The 13,061-nt window shown below is 43.4% G+C and overlaps 1 protein-coding gene across 3 annotated transcripts in view; it reads right to left on the bottom strand.

Annotated features, from left to right (window-relative positions):
• The window catches only part of LOC134908907 (cytochrome P450 2K6-like), a 134,689-nt gene that overhangs the window by 7,614 nt on the left and 114,014 nt on the right, over positions 1-13,061 (bottom strand). For all 3 annotated transcript variants that reach the window (XM_063915142.1, XM_063915141.1, XM_063915140.1), the window contains 3 exons: positions 12,144-12,320; positions 6,312-6,453; positions 2,787-2,971 (listed from right to left, as the gene is read on the bottom strand). In XM_063915142.1, the coding sequence (XP_063771212.1) occupies positions 2,787-2,971; positions 6,312-6,453; positions 12,144-12,320 (504 nt within the window). The remainder of the gene's footprint in view (positions 1-2,786; positions 2,972-6,311; positions 6,454-12,143; positions 12,321-13,061) is intronic.

Here is a 13,061-nt window from a genome sequence, read left to right as displayed (position 1 = left end):
CCACTGCTCTCGACTCTATGGCCCCCCTCTCCTCTGTCCCCCTCCGCTGCTCCAAACCCCAACCTTGGCACACTAAACTAACACGTTTCTTACAAAAATGCTCACGCTGGTGGAAATCTCACTCTCTACCGGACTTCCTCCATTTCAAGTTTATTCTCTCCTCCTACAGCTCTGCTATTTCCCCTCGCCAAGCTATCCTTTTTCCAAGCACTCATCTCTTCTCAGTCCTCCTGTCCACGCCGTCTCTTTGAAACTTTCAACACTCTCCTTCGCCCCCCTACTCCTCCCATCCTCCCTCACTGCCACTGACTTTGCCTCCTTCTTCATCTCCAAAATTGAGGACATTCAACACGACATCTCCCGCCGTCACCCCTCTGCTACCCCCCTGCCCCTTTATCCCTCCCCTCCATCTATCCCACCCTGTCCTCCTTCCATCCCACTTCAGAAAAGGAAGTCCACTCCCTCATCTTATCCCCCCCTCCACCTGCCCCCTGGACCCCCTTCCCTCCCGTCTTCTCCGCTCCCTCTCCCCCACTGCCTGCTCCCACCTTGCTCACCTCTTTAACCTGTCCCTCTCTACCGGCATCTTCCCCTCGCCATTCAAACATGCTCTGGTCTCACCTGTTCTCAAAAAACCCAACCTCGACCCCTCATCACCCACTAACTACCGTCCCATCTCTCTTCTCCTTTTCGCCTCCATATTACTTGAACGACTGGTCTACAGCCGTTTCACAAGCTACCTCTCTGACAACTCCATCCTCGATCCACTACAATCTGGCTTTCGCCCCTCCACTCAACTGAGACTGCCCTGGTGAAAGTCACCAATGACCTGCTGTCGGCCAAATCCAGGGGCAACTTCTCTCTGCTCATCCTTCTGGACCTCTCTGCTGCCTTTGACATCGTAGATCATCCTCTCCTCCTTCACACACTCCAAAATGCTGGCCTCTCTAGCACTGTCCTTGACTGGTTTTCTTCTTACCTCACTAACCGCTCCTTCTCTGTGTCTGCCTCCAGCAACAACTCACACCTTTCCATCCTTCCTGTTGGTGTACCTCAGGGTTCTGTCCTTGGACCCCTTCTGTTCTCCCTGTACACCTCTTCCCTGAGTGCGCTCATTAACTCCTTTGGCCTTTAATACCACCTCTATGCTGATGACACACAACTCTACCTCTCCTCTCCTGATCTGTCCTCCTCTGTCCTCTCTCAGGTTTCCAGCTGCCTCTCCGCAATCTCCTCCTGGATGTCTGAGCACTCTCTGAAGCTCAACATAGACAAAACTGAACTCATCATCTTCCCCCCATCCAGAGCAACACCCCCGACCAATATCTCTATCATTGTTGACAACACCACCATCCCCCCTGTTCCCCAACTCCGCTGCTTGGGTGTAACTCTTGACTCCTCCCTCTCCTTTGCGCCCCACATCCAAGCTCTGGCACAATCCTGTCATTTCCAGCTACGCAACATTGCTCGTATCAGGCCATATCTCTCCCAGAGTGCAACTAAACTCATCATCCACTCACTGGTCATCTCACAACTTGACTACTGCAATGTTCTCCTCACTGGCCTCGCTTGCTCCCATCTTGCTCCCCTCCAATCTGTCCTGAACTCCGCAGCTAGGCTTATCTTCGTCTCCCGCCGCACCACATCTGCTACTCCCCTTCGACAAAATCTAAACTGGCTCCCATTCCCCTACAGAATCCACTTCAAACTCATCACCCTCACATACAAGACCATCTCTAATTCCACTGCTCCCTACATCTCCAACCTCCTCTCCCTTCATACTCCCTCCCGCCCCTACGGTCACCTCTCCACCACCCTGGTCACTGCTTCCCATGCTTGTGTTCAAGACTATGCCCGTGCTGCACCCCTTCAGTGTAATGCACTCCCCCGCTCCATTAGACTCTCCATGACCTTGCAAAGCTTCAAACGGGCACTAAAAACCCATCTATTCATCAAAGCATACCCTCCCGATGCATAACCCAGTCCTGAAGCCATGCCTCCACCGCCCTGCCTCATGCCGTGAACATCTCAGCTTTGCTTGCATACTGCCATCAGGCTACCTCCCGCTTGCCTGCACCTCTTGTCATCTGTCTGTCGCCCCTCCCCATTAGATTGTTAGCTCTTCATAGCAGGGCCCTCTTTCCTCTTGTTATCTAAGCCCTCGTTTCGACACATTTCACTCGCAGCTCTCCCCTACTCAAAGACCATCTTTACCCTGCTAGTAAAGGCTCACCTCCATTTATGGCCACCAGCCTCTAGTAGTACGATGATCACTCCCTCAATACTTACATCTTAACTGTATTATGTTCTGAGAATTGTGGTGCTCTGTTACCTGTACTCTATTTCTGTTATTTATTTACTGTAATGCAATGTTTTGTCCCATGTACTGTCCTTTGTACAGCGTAGCGAAACACATGTGGCGCCTTATAAATAAAATGAAATAATAATAATATTTTATATATATATATATATATATATATATATATGAGCCAGTGCTGTAATGACTTAATCCTCTGCTGTATTGTTCTTTCTGTATTGTAGCTGAGAACAATAGATTAAATGCTTATGCTAATAAACCTTGGTGCACTATGGTGCACCAGAGAAGGATAGATGAGCGAGGCTCTATCTATATTATATATATATATATATATATATATATATATATATATATATATATACATACATACAACCCCAAAGTGTTGAAGCATTAAACACTGTTGTTTTCACTGATCATCAGTCTCGGAGTACCGTCTCATTGACATCGCATATATATATTTGTTGCTTACTTTTGGTAAGAAATACCCCCTGAAGGTGACATCCTGGGCTGTGGCATGTGGCAGATTACTTGGTATTATGTTGGAAAATCTCTGAATCTCGTGGATCACGGCGTCTGTGTATGGCATTTCCTTCCGATGCTCAGTCTGAGGTACAGCTGATCCAATGACTCTTTCTATTTCATTCTGAACATTCTCTGCAGTCAAAACAGGAGGTAACAGGCAAAATTAGTTGTACCGTGGGGATGTAGTTGGCATCCAGACGTACGGGACCCTGGAGCTTAGACGATTAGTGCCTTAATCCTGACAGCTGTCAGCGTGGCCGAACTGGCCATCTGGCACTTCTAGCACATGCCAGAAGGGCCGATGTGCAGGTGGGCCGAACCGGTCACTCAGAGAGCCGGGAAGGCCGCGTGAATACTGACGAAGAATCACAACAGCCGGAATCCTGAATGTAAGTATGCCGGGAAGGGTTAGATATAGGCTGCGGGGAGGAACGGTTAGGCTGCAGGGGGAGGGTTAGGGTTAGTGGTAGGGTTAGGCTGTGGGGAGGGGGGTAGGGGTTAGGCTGTTGGAGAGAGGGTTAGTTATAGGCTGCGGAGAGGAAGGGTTAGGTTACGGGGGGAGGGTTAGGATTAGGCTGCGGGGGGAGGGTTAGGGTTAGGCTGTTGGAGGGAGGGTTAGGCTGTGGTGAGAGGGTTAGGCTGCAGGGGGAGGGTTAGAGTTAGGCTGCGGGGGGAGGGTTAGGCTGCAGAGAGAGGGTTAGGCTGCGGGGAGAGGGTTAGGGTTAGGCTGCGGGGAGAGGGTTAGGGTTAGGCTGCGGGGAGAGGGTTAGGGTTAGGCTGCAGGGAGAGGGTTAGGGTTAGGCTGTTGGAGGGAGGGTTATGGTTAGTGGTAGGGATAGGGATAGTTTAGTTGTGGCCACCTGTTGGAATTTTGGCTGGAATGACGGTATTGATATCTTGACTGCCAGTGTCCCGCACCCGACCCATATACAGATTTCTCCTCTTTTTTTTTTTAATCAACAAAGTGGTAAGTTTTGGCATGCAAACTGGTAAAAAATAAAAATATAAAAATCAATGGTATAAAGAGATGTAATTTATGTACAATCACATTAATATACTGTACAGTATAATAGAGAAAGTCTATAGGGATGGCACAGAAGACTACAGGTACTGCTGGGTATATCAATGATTTATCCACGATATTAAGTCATAAATAGGAAGTAGTGATAACTTAAAAAGATTCATCACCGCTTGATAAATAGACCCCAAAGTAATATAGCTGAAAAAAGCTTAAATAGTACAGATCCCGTCCTGTTTTTGTCACTTGTTTTTTTATTCAAATAATGACTGATCCAGGAGTAAGGAGGACATGTACTAAGCAGTAAAAAAAAAGTGGAGAAGTGAGCCAGTGGAGAAGTTGCCCATGGCAACCAATCAGCCTCTCTGTATAGTTTTATAGTATGCAAATTATAAATGTTAAGTCAATGCTGATTGGTTGCCACGGGCAACTTCTCCACTGGCTCACTTCTCCAGTTTTATCACTGCTTAGTACATGTCCCCCTAAATGTCGGCTTGCAGACTGTATTTTGCGTGAATTTGGACTGCACATGCTCTGCAAATGGAGAGTAATGCGCATTACAGAGCATCTACACCAGGCACGTCCAAACTGTGGCCCTCCAGCTGTTGTGAAACTACATATCCCAGCATGCCCTGACACAGTTTTGCTGTCAGAGAATGCTAAAGCTGTGTCAGGGCATGCTGGGATGTGTAGTTTTTCAACAGCTGGAGGGCGGCAGTTTGGACATGCCTGATCTACACTTACAACCAAAAGTAGCGAAGCTGGGCTGTAACTGAACATCCTGACGATCCTGTCCTGTTTATACAGTATGTTTCATTTACTGTATTTTCTTTCCATAGTTTCTTATATGGATCATCCGAGATTTGTACAGTGTTACATATTATGATGTTAATAACGTATATAAAGTAATATCAATAAAATCAACGAGACTGAAGCAATTATGGGCCTGACTCTGAGTTACATGTACTGCTTATGTCGGATGCAGTTGAGCGTTTTTTTCCTATTGTACCTAAATGCTGGGCAGTCGACAGCCAGGCTGGGCTCAGGTACTTTTCAAGGGGTGTGATCTAATCACAGGAGGTGTGGTCCTGTACCCTAAGAAAAAAATACTGAAAAAAAATAGTATTTTAAGGACCTCCATGGCTACACTGCAGCCCAGTACACAGCAGAGTGTGTTGGGCTGAGGAAAAGAGCTGCAGCTGCTGCTGCCAGGTAAGGAGGAGGGGCCCCGGGCCCCTACTGGACCCTCACTGGGCCCCTCCATCAGACCTGGGCCTGGGTAATTTGTGCCCTCTCCCCCCTCTCGCAGCACCACTGCCTCCTAAATGTACTGTAAGTAGCACTGCACATGCATCCAGAGTCCGTGAGCACAGAGTCACAGTTGCAATTGAGACACAAGGTCTCAGAAATGTATCAGGTGTCCCTGGGCGGGTTCTGGGAGATGGTTATGTGGACGAACAGAGGTGGTCCACCTTATGGACGTTTGACTGAAGTGGTTGTGAACTCAGGGGTCTACAGTATTTACTAATACTTGGATAGAGTAACAAATGAACATAAAGTACCAGCCAATCAGCTCCTAACTGCCATGTTACAGGCTGCGTTTGAAAATTTACAGTTAGGAGCTGATTGGCTGGTACTTTATCTCCTTCCATTTTACCTCAGTCCAAGGCTTAGTAAATAGACCCTTCAGACACATAGTAGTAGAGATGTGCGTGGACTCCCGTGTTTTGGTTTTGGTTCTAATTTATCGTTGTGTTTTGTTTTGTCAAAACCACCCTCAAATGTTTTAGTTTGGATTGGGTTTTTGATTCAGTTTTGAATTCCATCAAAATTGATAAAAATCGATAAACATTGATAAAAACAGCTAGAATCATGTAACTTTGACCTGTTTACATGTAATCCAAAACCTGAGTTTCGGTTTGCAAAACCGAGTTCCAAACTGACAACAGACCCAAGCTGGGACTCAATTTGACACGGAACATCTAACTTGGGGTGTGTTTGTATTTGAGACCCGCACATCTCTACATAGAAGGCCATACTCTGATGGACAATCCTCACTTGGGGCTGGTGAAACTTTTGATGATGTGACAGATGGTTGCGACTAAAGACGCGCAGAGCATGGGGGGGCTTGTAATGGTATTTGGTATTTATTGTATTTGCATAAAGTCTCAGATGTGCAACCAGCCTAATGTGTGTTAAATGGACCCCGCAATACCCTCAGTAAAAATCTCTAGAATACTATACTAATGTTAACAATAAAAACAAAGCAAAAATTATCTTGCACGGTTTTCTATCCACGGACACAGGTTTCAGAAATCTATGTCAAGACTACAATCATGTTTGCAAATTTTTGAAGTGAGACCTGAAGCATTCTTGCAACACATCTGAATTTATTTTGTTATGAGATATCTCATTGTACCATGGTATATGTATAAGCAGGACTAGCGATCTTACTTTGGATCTCTTGGTATTTCATCATGAGCAGAATACCCCATCTCAGAGTGGTTGAGGTGGTCTCCATTCCAGCAGCAAACAGGTTACTGACGGTCATTGTAAGATTTTCATCGTGGTAATACTTAGCAGACTCTGGTTTCTCCTGAAATGTTTTCAATATGAACATACTTATTAAATATATATATATATATATTTTTTTTTTATTTTTTTATTATTATAATTTTTTTTTTTTTTTTTGCAAGATGGACATAAGAACTAATGAACAGCATAGGGTTACTTTCATAAGTTTATTCATAATTATGTCAACTCTATATGCATTAGACACTATTGTGCATATCTACATCTACACATGGGTTGAAAAGATTTAGCTGAGGCCAAACTGTTGGTCTCAAAGATGGATTTTGGAGTTTTTATTTGAACTGATTTTTAAATCCATACCAATTCCATATATTAGTAACTATGGAATCTTTCCCATGGAAGACCTATAATTGACTGTATTTAGCTAAGCCTGGTATTTATGATCAGCCAGGATTTATGTGGACCAGCAGTAACAGAAGGTCTATGTGTGCAGGAAGAGGGAGGGATCCAACACAGTGGCTTGGATTGGCTTTATTACAAGAAGGTGGATTATTCGTCCCTCCTAAGAACATGGAGTTCTGGCAACTTTCATGGAGTTTTACTGCAGCTGACAGCAGAGATTTTTCCTGACTGTATGCTAAACTGTCTAAATCCTAGAGTTCCAGAATATATTATTATGGGAAGAGGGGGAGTGAGGTGTAAAATGTAATGTGGACAATCTTGTCCTCTCTGGTTAACGACATACTGAATGTCATAGCTCCCTCTGGCCATACAAGGTTCTCCTGGCTTCTGCTAAGAATACTCTAGTACCTAACTCATTTTTAACATATGTTTACTGAGCTTCCTGGCTTCCGTGAGAGCGCTACTGTAGATACCTCGCACCTGCTCACTCTGGGTATACAGTATGAGGGTTTCCTGTAAGACTGCCACTACAGGTACATAGCGTCTTCCTTCTATGGACACCAAGGTTTCATGGCTTACACTGCAGCCACATAGCACCTTCATGTCCGATTTCCCTGGCTTCTTCTAAGGATTCCACTGCAGCTATCTAAGCCTTACTAACTTTGGTTATACTGAAGGGTGCATCAAATAAATCAGTTTTTCAAATTATAGATGATCTCTTTGGCATAGTAAATTTAATTTATCCTTACAGTCCATATTCTGTTAAGAAAAACAAGATGGGTAGAAAAAAGAGAAAAAGGGGGGTCGCACAGACCTATATATGTATTAGACAATGATTATTCAGTAAGTCACATATGGTCATTTCCCATATATTAAATCTTATTGTTTATCTATCATTTATATTCTATGGGAGGTGCTCCTGGGAATAAATTATACATATGTAGAAACCAGAAGAAGAAAGTATTCCCTATTATGGGCACACTCGGACTTTGTGACACTATACTTAAAGTCAAATATCTGAATGATATTTGACCACTAATGTTAAAATATAACTTTTATTTATTATCTTAAAACATCTGCGAAAATATTGTGCAAGTGAAAACAAGTGCAAAAATAATAAACAAAATGTGAAATGAAGCTAAAAATTCAGTCACTGCTGCCTTTAATTTTTCACTCTCTCAAGTGTTTAGAATGTATCCATTTTTGTTACAGAAATCATTTCTTTACCATCCTATTGGAAACAAATGTATCCTTTGTAAGTGCTACTGTGAGAGCTGTAAAGGACTAGATTGCCATTCTTAGTTGACAATCTCTTATTCTTGGGAGTGTGCGCACCACTCTTTTCCAAGTTTTATAATCAGGCACTCATGCCCTGTGTAATACCTGTAATAAGTCCTTTATTATAGCTGTCTGTTTTACAGAATAATCCTTTATAGCCCCCTATTTTTCAATTTCTATTTCTTGATAATATCTTCTACTGTATTAGATTTTACTTATAGTTCATCCGATTAAACATTTCAATACAGATGGAATGTTAATGTGATGAGACTGAAGATAGTCGTACCATATGACACTACTAAGTTGACAATCTACACATGCTATTTTTGCCTGCCTGTATTATTGATCTTAGTTCATGTTAAATACATTCAAAGGACAATTGTGTTCCCTGCCAATTGTTCAGGAATATTGCCCGTTTAATTTCCTATAACAAGCACTATGCTAATAGATGATTTGTGCCCCCCGATTGTGGCTTATACTCCCACATCCAAATTGAGGTGTATATCCGTGTTAGCACCTAGATCTTATACCTCGCCCACTAGAAAGGTATGATAATGGTATGTTATAAATACACTATATCATATGGTATTTGGACAGAGCTAATATATTGTCCTTCTCTTACATACCCCAGATAATACCTGCTGGTCGTGGCGATGATATATTATAGGTAGTATGTTATATCTTATACTGTTTTAGGCAAAGCTAAAATATTATCCTTCTGTTACGTGACCCAGCTTATACCTGCTGGTCGTAGCTTGTGCCTGCAGTTCCACACATATGGTCAGGGGTCCACAGAGCATTCCCTTTCAGGGTAATAACACTATGTCCCACACGATTATTAGTGTTTATTACTTAGGTTAAGTTCCTAGTGTAGACAGGTGTGTTAGATAATACAGAGGTGTCGCGGCTACCTGTTTATAATACCTTTCACATCTCCCATTTATAAATCTTGTTAGACAATGCTAATATAATAAAGTAAATAGATATATCTTTCTGTGGAGATGTATTGTATTATAACATGCACCCAATTTCCAGCTTATATACAGTGTGATAGGGAGCCGTGTAGAGCACAGCTTGCTAAACCCGCAAGCTGTACTACCGTGCAGCCGCTGACCCCCGCTTCCCGTTGCCCAGGGTGCAGTCACCAATAGTGGTATCCGTCAGTGCGGGCTGCCGGGTGAGTGTCCCGCTACGGCCGCTGACCGCCGCTTCCCGTCTAACAGGTCACACGCACTGCTGATGATATTCGTCAGTGCGAGGCCGCCGGGTGTATGTCCCTCCTCGGCTGCAGCTGCGGCTTTGCAGTACGCTACAAGATTATGTCACAACTAACAATGTATAAGGAACATTTATATTAAACAATGGATATTTCTATATGCAGTGACTGAACATTTAAAAATGCTAATTGACAGACACACTGCGTGTGAACTGTCTCCTAACGACCGTTTCGCATGAGCTTAATCATAGGAAAAAATAAAATAAAAATTAATGATTAAGCTCATGCGAAACGGTCGTTAGGAGACAGTTCACACGCAGTGTGTCTGTCAATTAGCATTTTTAAATGTTCAGTCACTGCATATAGAAATATCCATTGTTTAATATAAATGTTCCTTATACATTGTTAGTTGTGACATAATCTTGTAGCGTACTGCAAAGCCGCAGCTGCAGCCGAGGCGGGACATACACCCGGCGGCCTCGCACTGACGAATATCATCAGCAGTGCGTGTGACCTGTTAGACGGGAAGTGGCGGTCAGCGGCCGTAGCGGGACACTCACCCGGCAGCCCGCACTGACGGATACCACTATTGGTGACTGCACCCTGGGCAACGGGAAGCGGGGGTCAGCGGCTGCACGGTAGTACAGCTTGCGGGTTTAGCAAGCTGTGCTCTAGACGGCTCCCTATCACACTGTATATAAGCTGGAAATTGGGTGCATGTTATAATACAATACATCTCCACAGAAGGATATATCTATTTACTTTATTATATTAGCATTGTCTAACAAGATTTATAAATGGGAGATGTGAAAGGTATTATAAACAGGTAGCCGCGACACCTCTGTATTATCTAACACACCTGTCTACACTTCGAACTTAACCTAAGTAATAAACACTAATAATCGTGTGGGACATAGTGTTATTACCCTGAAAGGGAATGCTCTGTGGACCCCTGACCATATGTGTGGAACTGCAGGCACAAGCTACGACCAGCAGGTATAAGCTGGGTCACGTAACAGAAGGATAATATTTTAGCTTTGCCTAAAACAGTATAAGATATAACATACTACCTATAATATATCATCGCCACGACCAGCAGGTATTAGCTGGGGTATGTAAGAGAAGGACAATATATTAGCTCTGTCCAAATACCATATGATATAGTGTATTTATAACATACCATTATCATACCTTTCTAGTGGGCGAGGTATAAGATCTAGGTGCTAACACGGATATACACCTTAATTTGGATGTGGGAGTATAAGCCACAATCGGGGGGCACAAAATCATCTATTAGCATAGTGCTTGTTATAGGAAATTAAACGGGCAATATTCCTGAACAATTGGCAGGGAACACAATTGTCCTTTGAATGTATTTAACATGAACTAAGATCAATAATACAGGCAGGCAAAAATAGCATGTGTAGATTGTCAACTTAGTAGTGTCATATGGTACGACTATCTTCAGTCTCATCACATTAACATTCCATCTGTATTGAAATGTTTAATCGGATGAACTATAAGTAAAATCTAATACAGTAGAAGATATTATCAAGAAATAGAAATTGAAAAATAGGGGGCTGTAAAGGATTATTCTGTAAAACAGACAGCTATAATAAAGGACTTATTACAGGTATTACACAGGGCATGAGTGCCTGATTATAAAACTTGGAAAAGAGTGGGGCGCACACTCCCAAGAATAAGAGATTGTCAACTAAGAATGGCAATCTAGTCCTTTACAGCTCTCACAGTAGCACTTACAAAGGATACATTTGTTTCCAATAGGATGGTAAAGAAATGATTTCTGTAACAAAAATGGATACATTCTAAACACTTGAGAGAGTGAAAAATTAAAGGCAGCAGTGACTGAATTTTTAGCTTCATTTCACATTTTGTTTATTATTTTTGCACTTGTTTTCACTTGCACAATATTTTCGCAGATGTTTTAAGATAATAAATAAAAGTTATATTTTAACATTAGTGGTCAAATATCATTCAGATATTTGACTTTAAGTATAGTGTCACAAAGTCCGAGTGTGCCCATAATAGGGAATACTTTCTTCTTCTGGTTTCTACATAAGAAAAACAAGATGAATTCCCCAAATAAAACGTAAAATGAAAATGTAACTACAGTATATGGCATGACGTTTATAATGAAAGCATAACTTTCATGAAGATATTGTTATTACCTAGTCTCTATAAACGTATACAGTATATGTATTTTTTTCACAGGCTATATTTTATTGTTTTTAAAATACTTGTTTCTACAGTAAATGGTGACGAACATAATAATATAAAAAAGCCTTTACACAAATATTCCTGCCAGAGGAAAGTCATTTTTGGCGGTGTGATTACGGAAGGTTTTAAACCTACTCCCCAGTAAATCTGGTGGTAACGGGTTTGGTATGCGATACCGGCGGTCGGGATCCCAGCAGGCAGCATACCGACGCCGGGATTACGGCTGCCAGAATGCCGGCAGGGGGGTGAGCGCAACAAAGCCCCTTGCAGGTTCTCTTCCCATTCTCGGACCCCTGTCGGCATTCTGGCATCTGGGGTCCCGGCGTCGGTATGCTGACTGCTGGATCCTGACCGCCGGTCTTATAACTACATCCCGTTTCTTTACATCTAATAAGGAAAAATCAGGATGGCATTTTCTGTTTTGAAGTGACGTTTTTGCCCATTTTTGCAATGGTTTTGAATTTGGCAAATTGGAGGGATAAAAACCTGCTAGGAAAATGCTGCGATCCTCTCAGAACTTAGTAAATCCCCTGAACATTTAATAAATTCCCCCCTGTGTTATTACAGAATCCCTGCGTTATAACAGACTGGACACATTAAAAAAAAAAAAAGATTAGTACCTCTTGCTGCTTGATAAGAAAACTGTCAATAAGAGTTCTCTGGTCATTGACGTCCAGCTGCTCTTTGCTCTTTGTGAATGTCTCTTTAATAAATTTCTGCGTCTCAATGGCGTTCTGACGCACGGTTTTGTGACTTCCCGGTAACCAGCACATCACAGACTGGAAATTATTATACAACTACGAGGGAAAAGATTATAGCTACAAGATTAGGTAAAGTATAGAAAGTTATGACTAGTAACAGTTTACTGCAACACAAAAATCAATTTGAAATAAAATAGAATTTGCAGTTACTGACTTGTTTTTCGTAAGAGGAAATGTCTCAGTGGTTCAACTAATCTTACAGAGAGAGACAGGCTGGAGAGTCCAGTGTTGGTTTCTTCCAATAAGGTACCCAACGGTGCAAGTGGGCAGGTACGACGTACCCTTAAGAATTTAGCCGTGGGTACCCCGTACCCACGGCCGCTGGGCCGCCGCTCCCTCCCTTCCTCTGCTGCTGTTAACCGCGCTGCTGCTGTAAGGGGAGGAGAGCGCAGCGTGCGCCTCTCCTGCCCCTCAGTGTCTACCTTCAATTTGGCGCCGGCCCGTGAGCCAATCATAGCTCGCGGACTGGCAGCCAAGGCTCATGATTGGCTGCTGGACCGCGAGCTTTGATTGGCTCACGAATCAGCGCCTAATTGAAGATAGACACCCACACCGCCGCCGGAGACTGAGGGGCAGGAGAGGCGCACGCTGCACTCTTCTCCCCTCACACACAGGACAGCAGCAGTGCGGTAAGCAGCAGGGGAAGGGGGGGGGTACTGTGAGGACATGTGTACCTGGCACTGGGGGCATATCTGGCACTGCGGGGACATGTGTATCTAGCACTGGGGGCATTTCTGTATCTGGCGCTGGGGGCATATCTGGCACTGGGGGGCATCC

Source organism: Pseudophryne corroboree, chromosome 4 (assembly GCF_028390025.1).
Source record: "Pseudophryne corroboree isolate aPseCor3 chromosome 4, aPseCor3.hap2, whole genome shotgun sequence".
Classification (NCBI taxonomy): domain Eukaryota; kingdom Metazoa; phylum Chordata; class Amphibia; order Anura; family Myobatrachidae; genus Pseudophryne; species Pseudophryne corroboree.
This window is presented reverse-complemented; position numbering and strand designations above follow the sequence as displayed.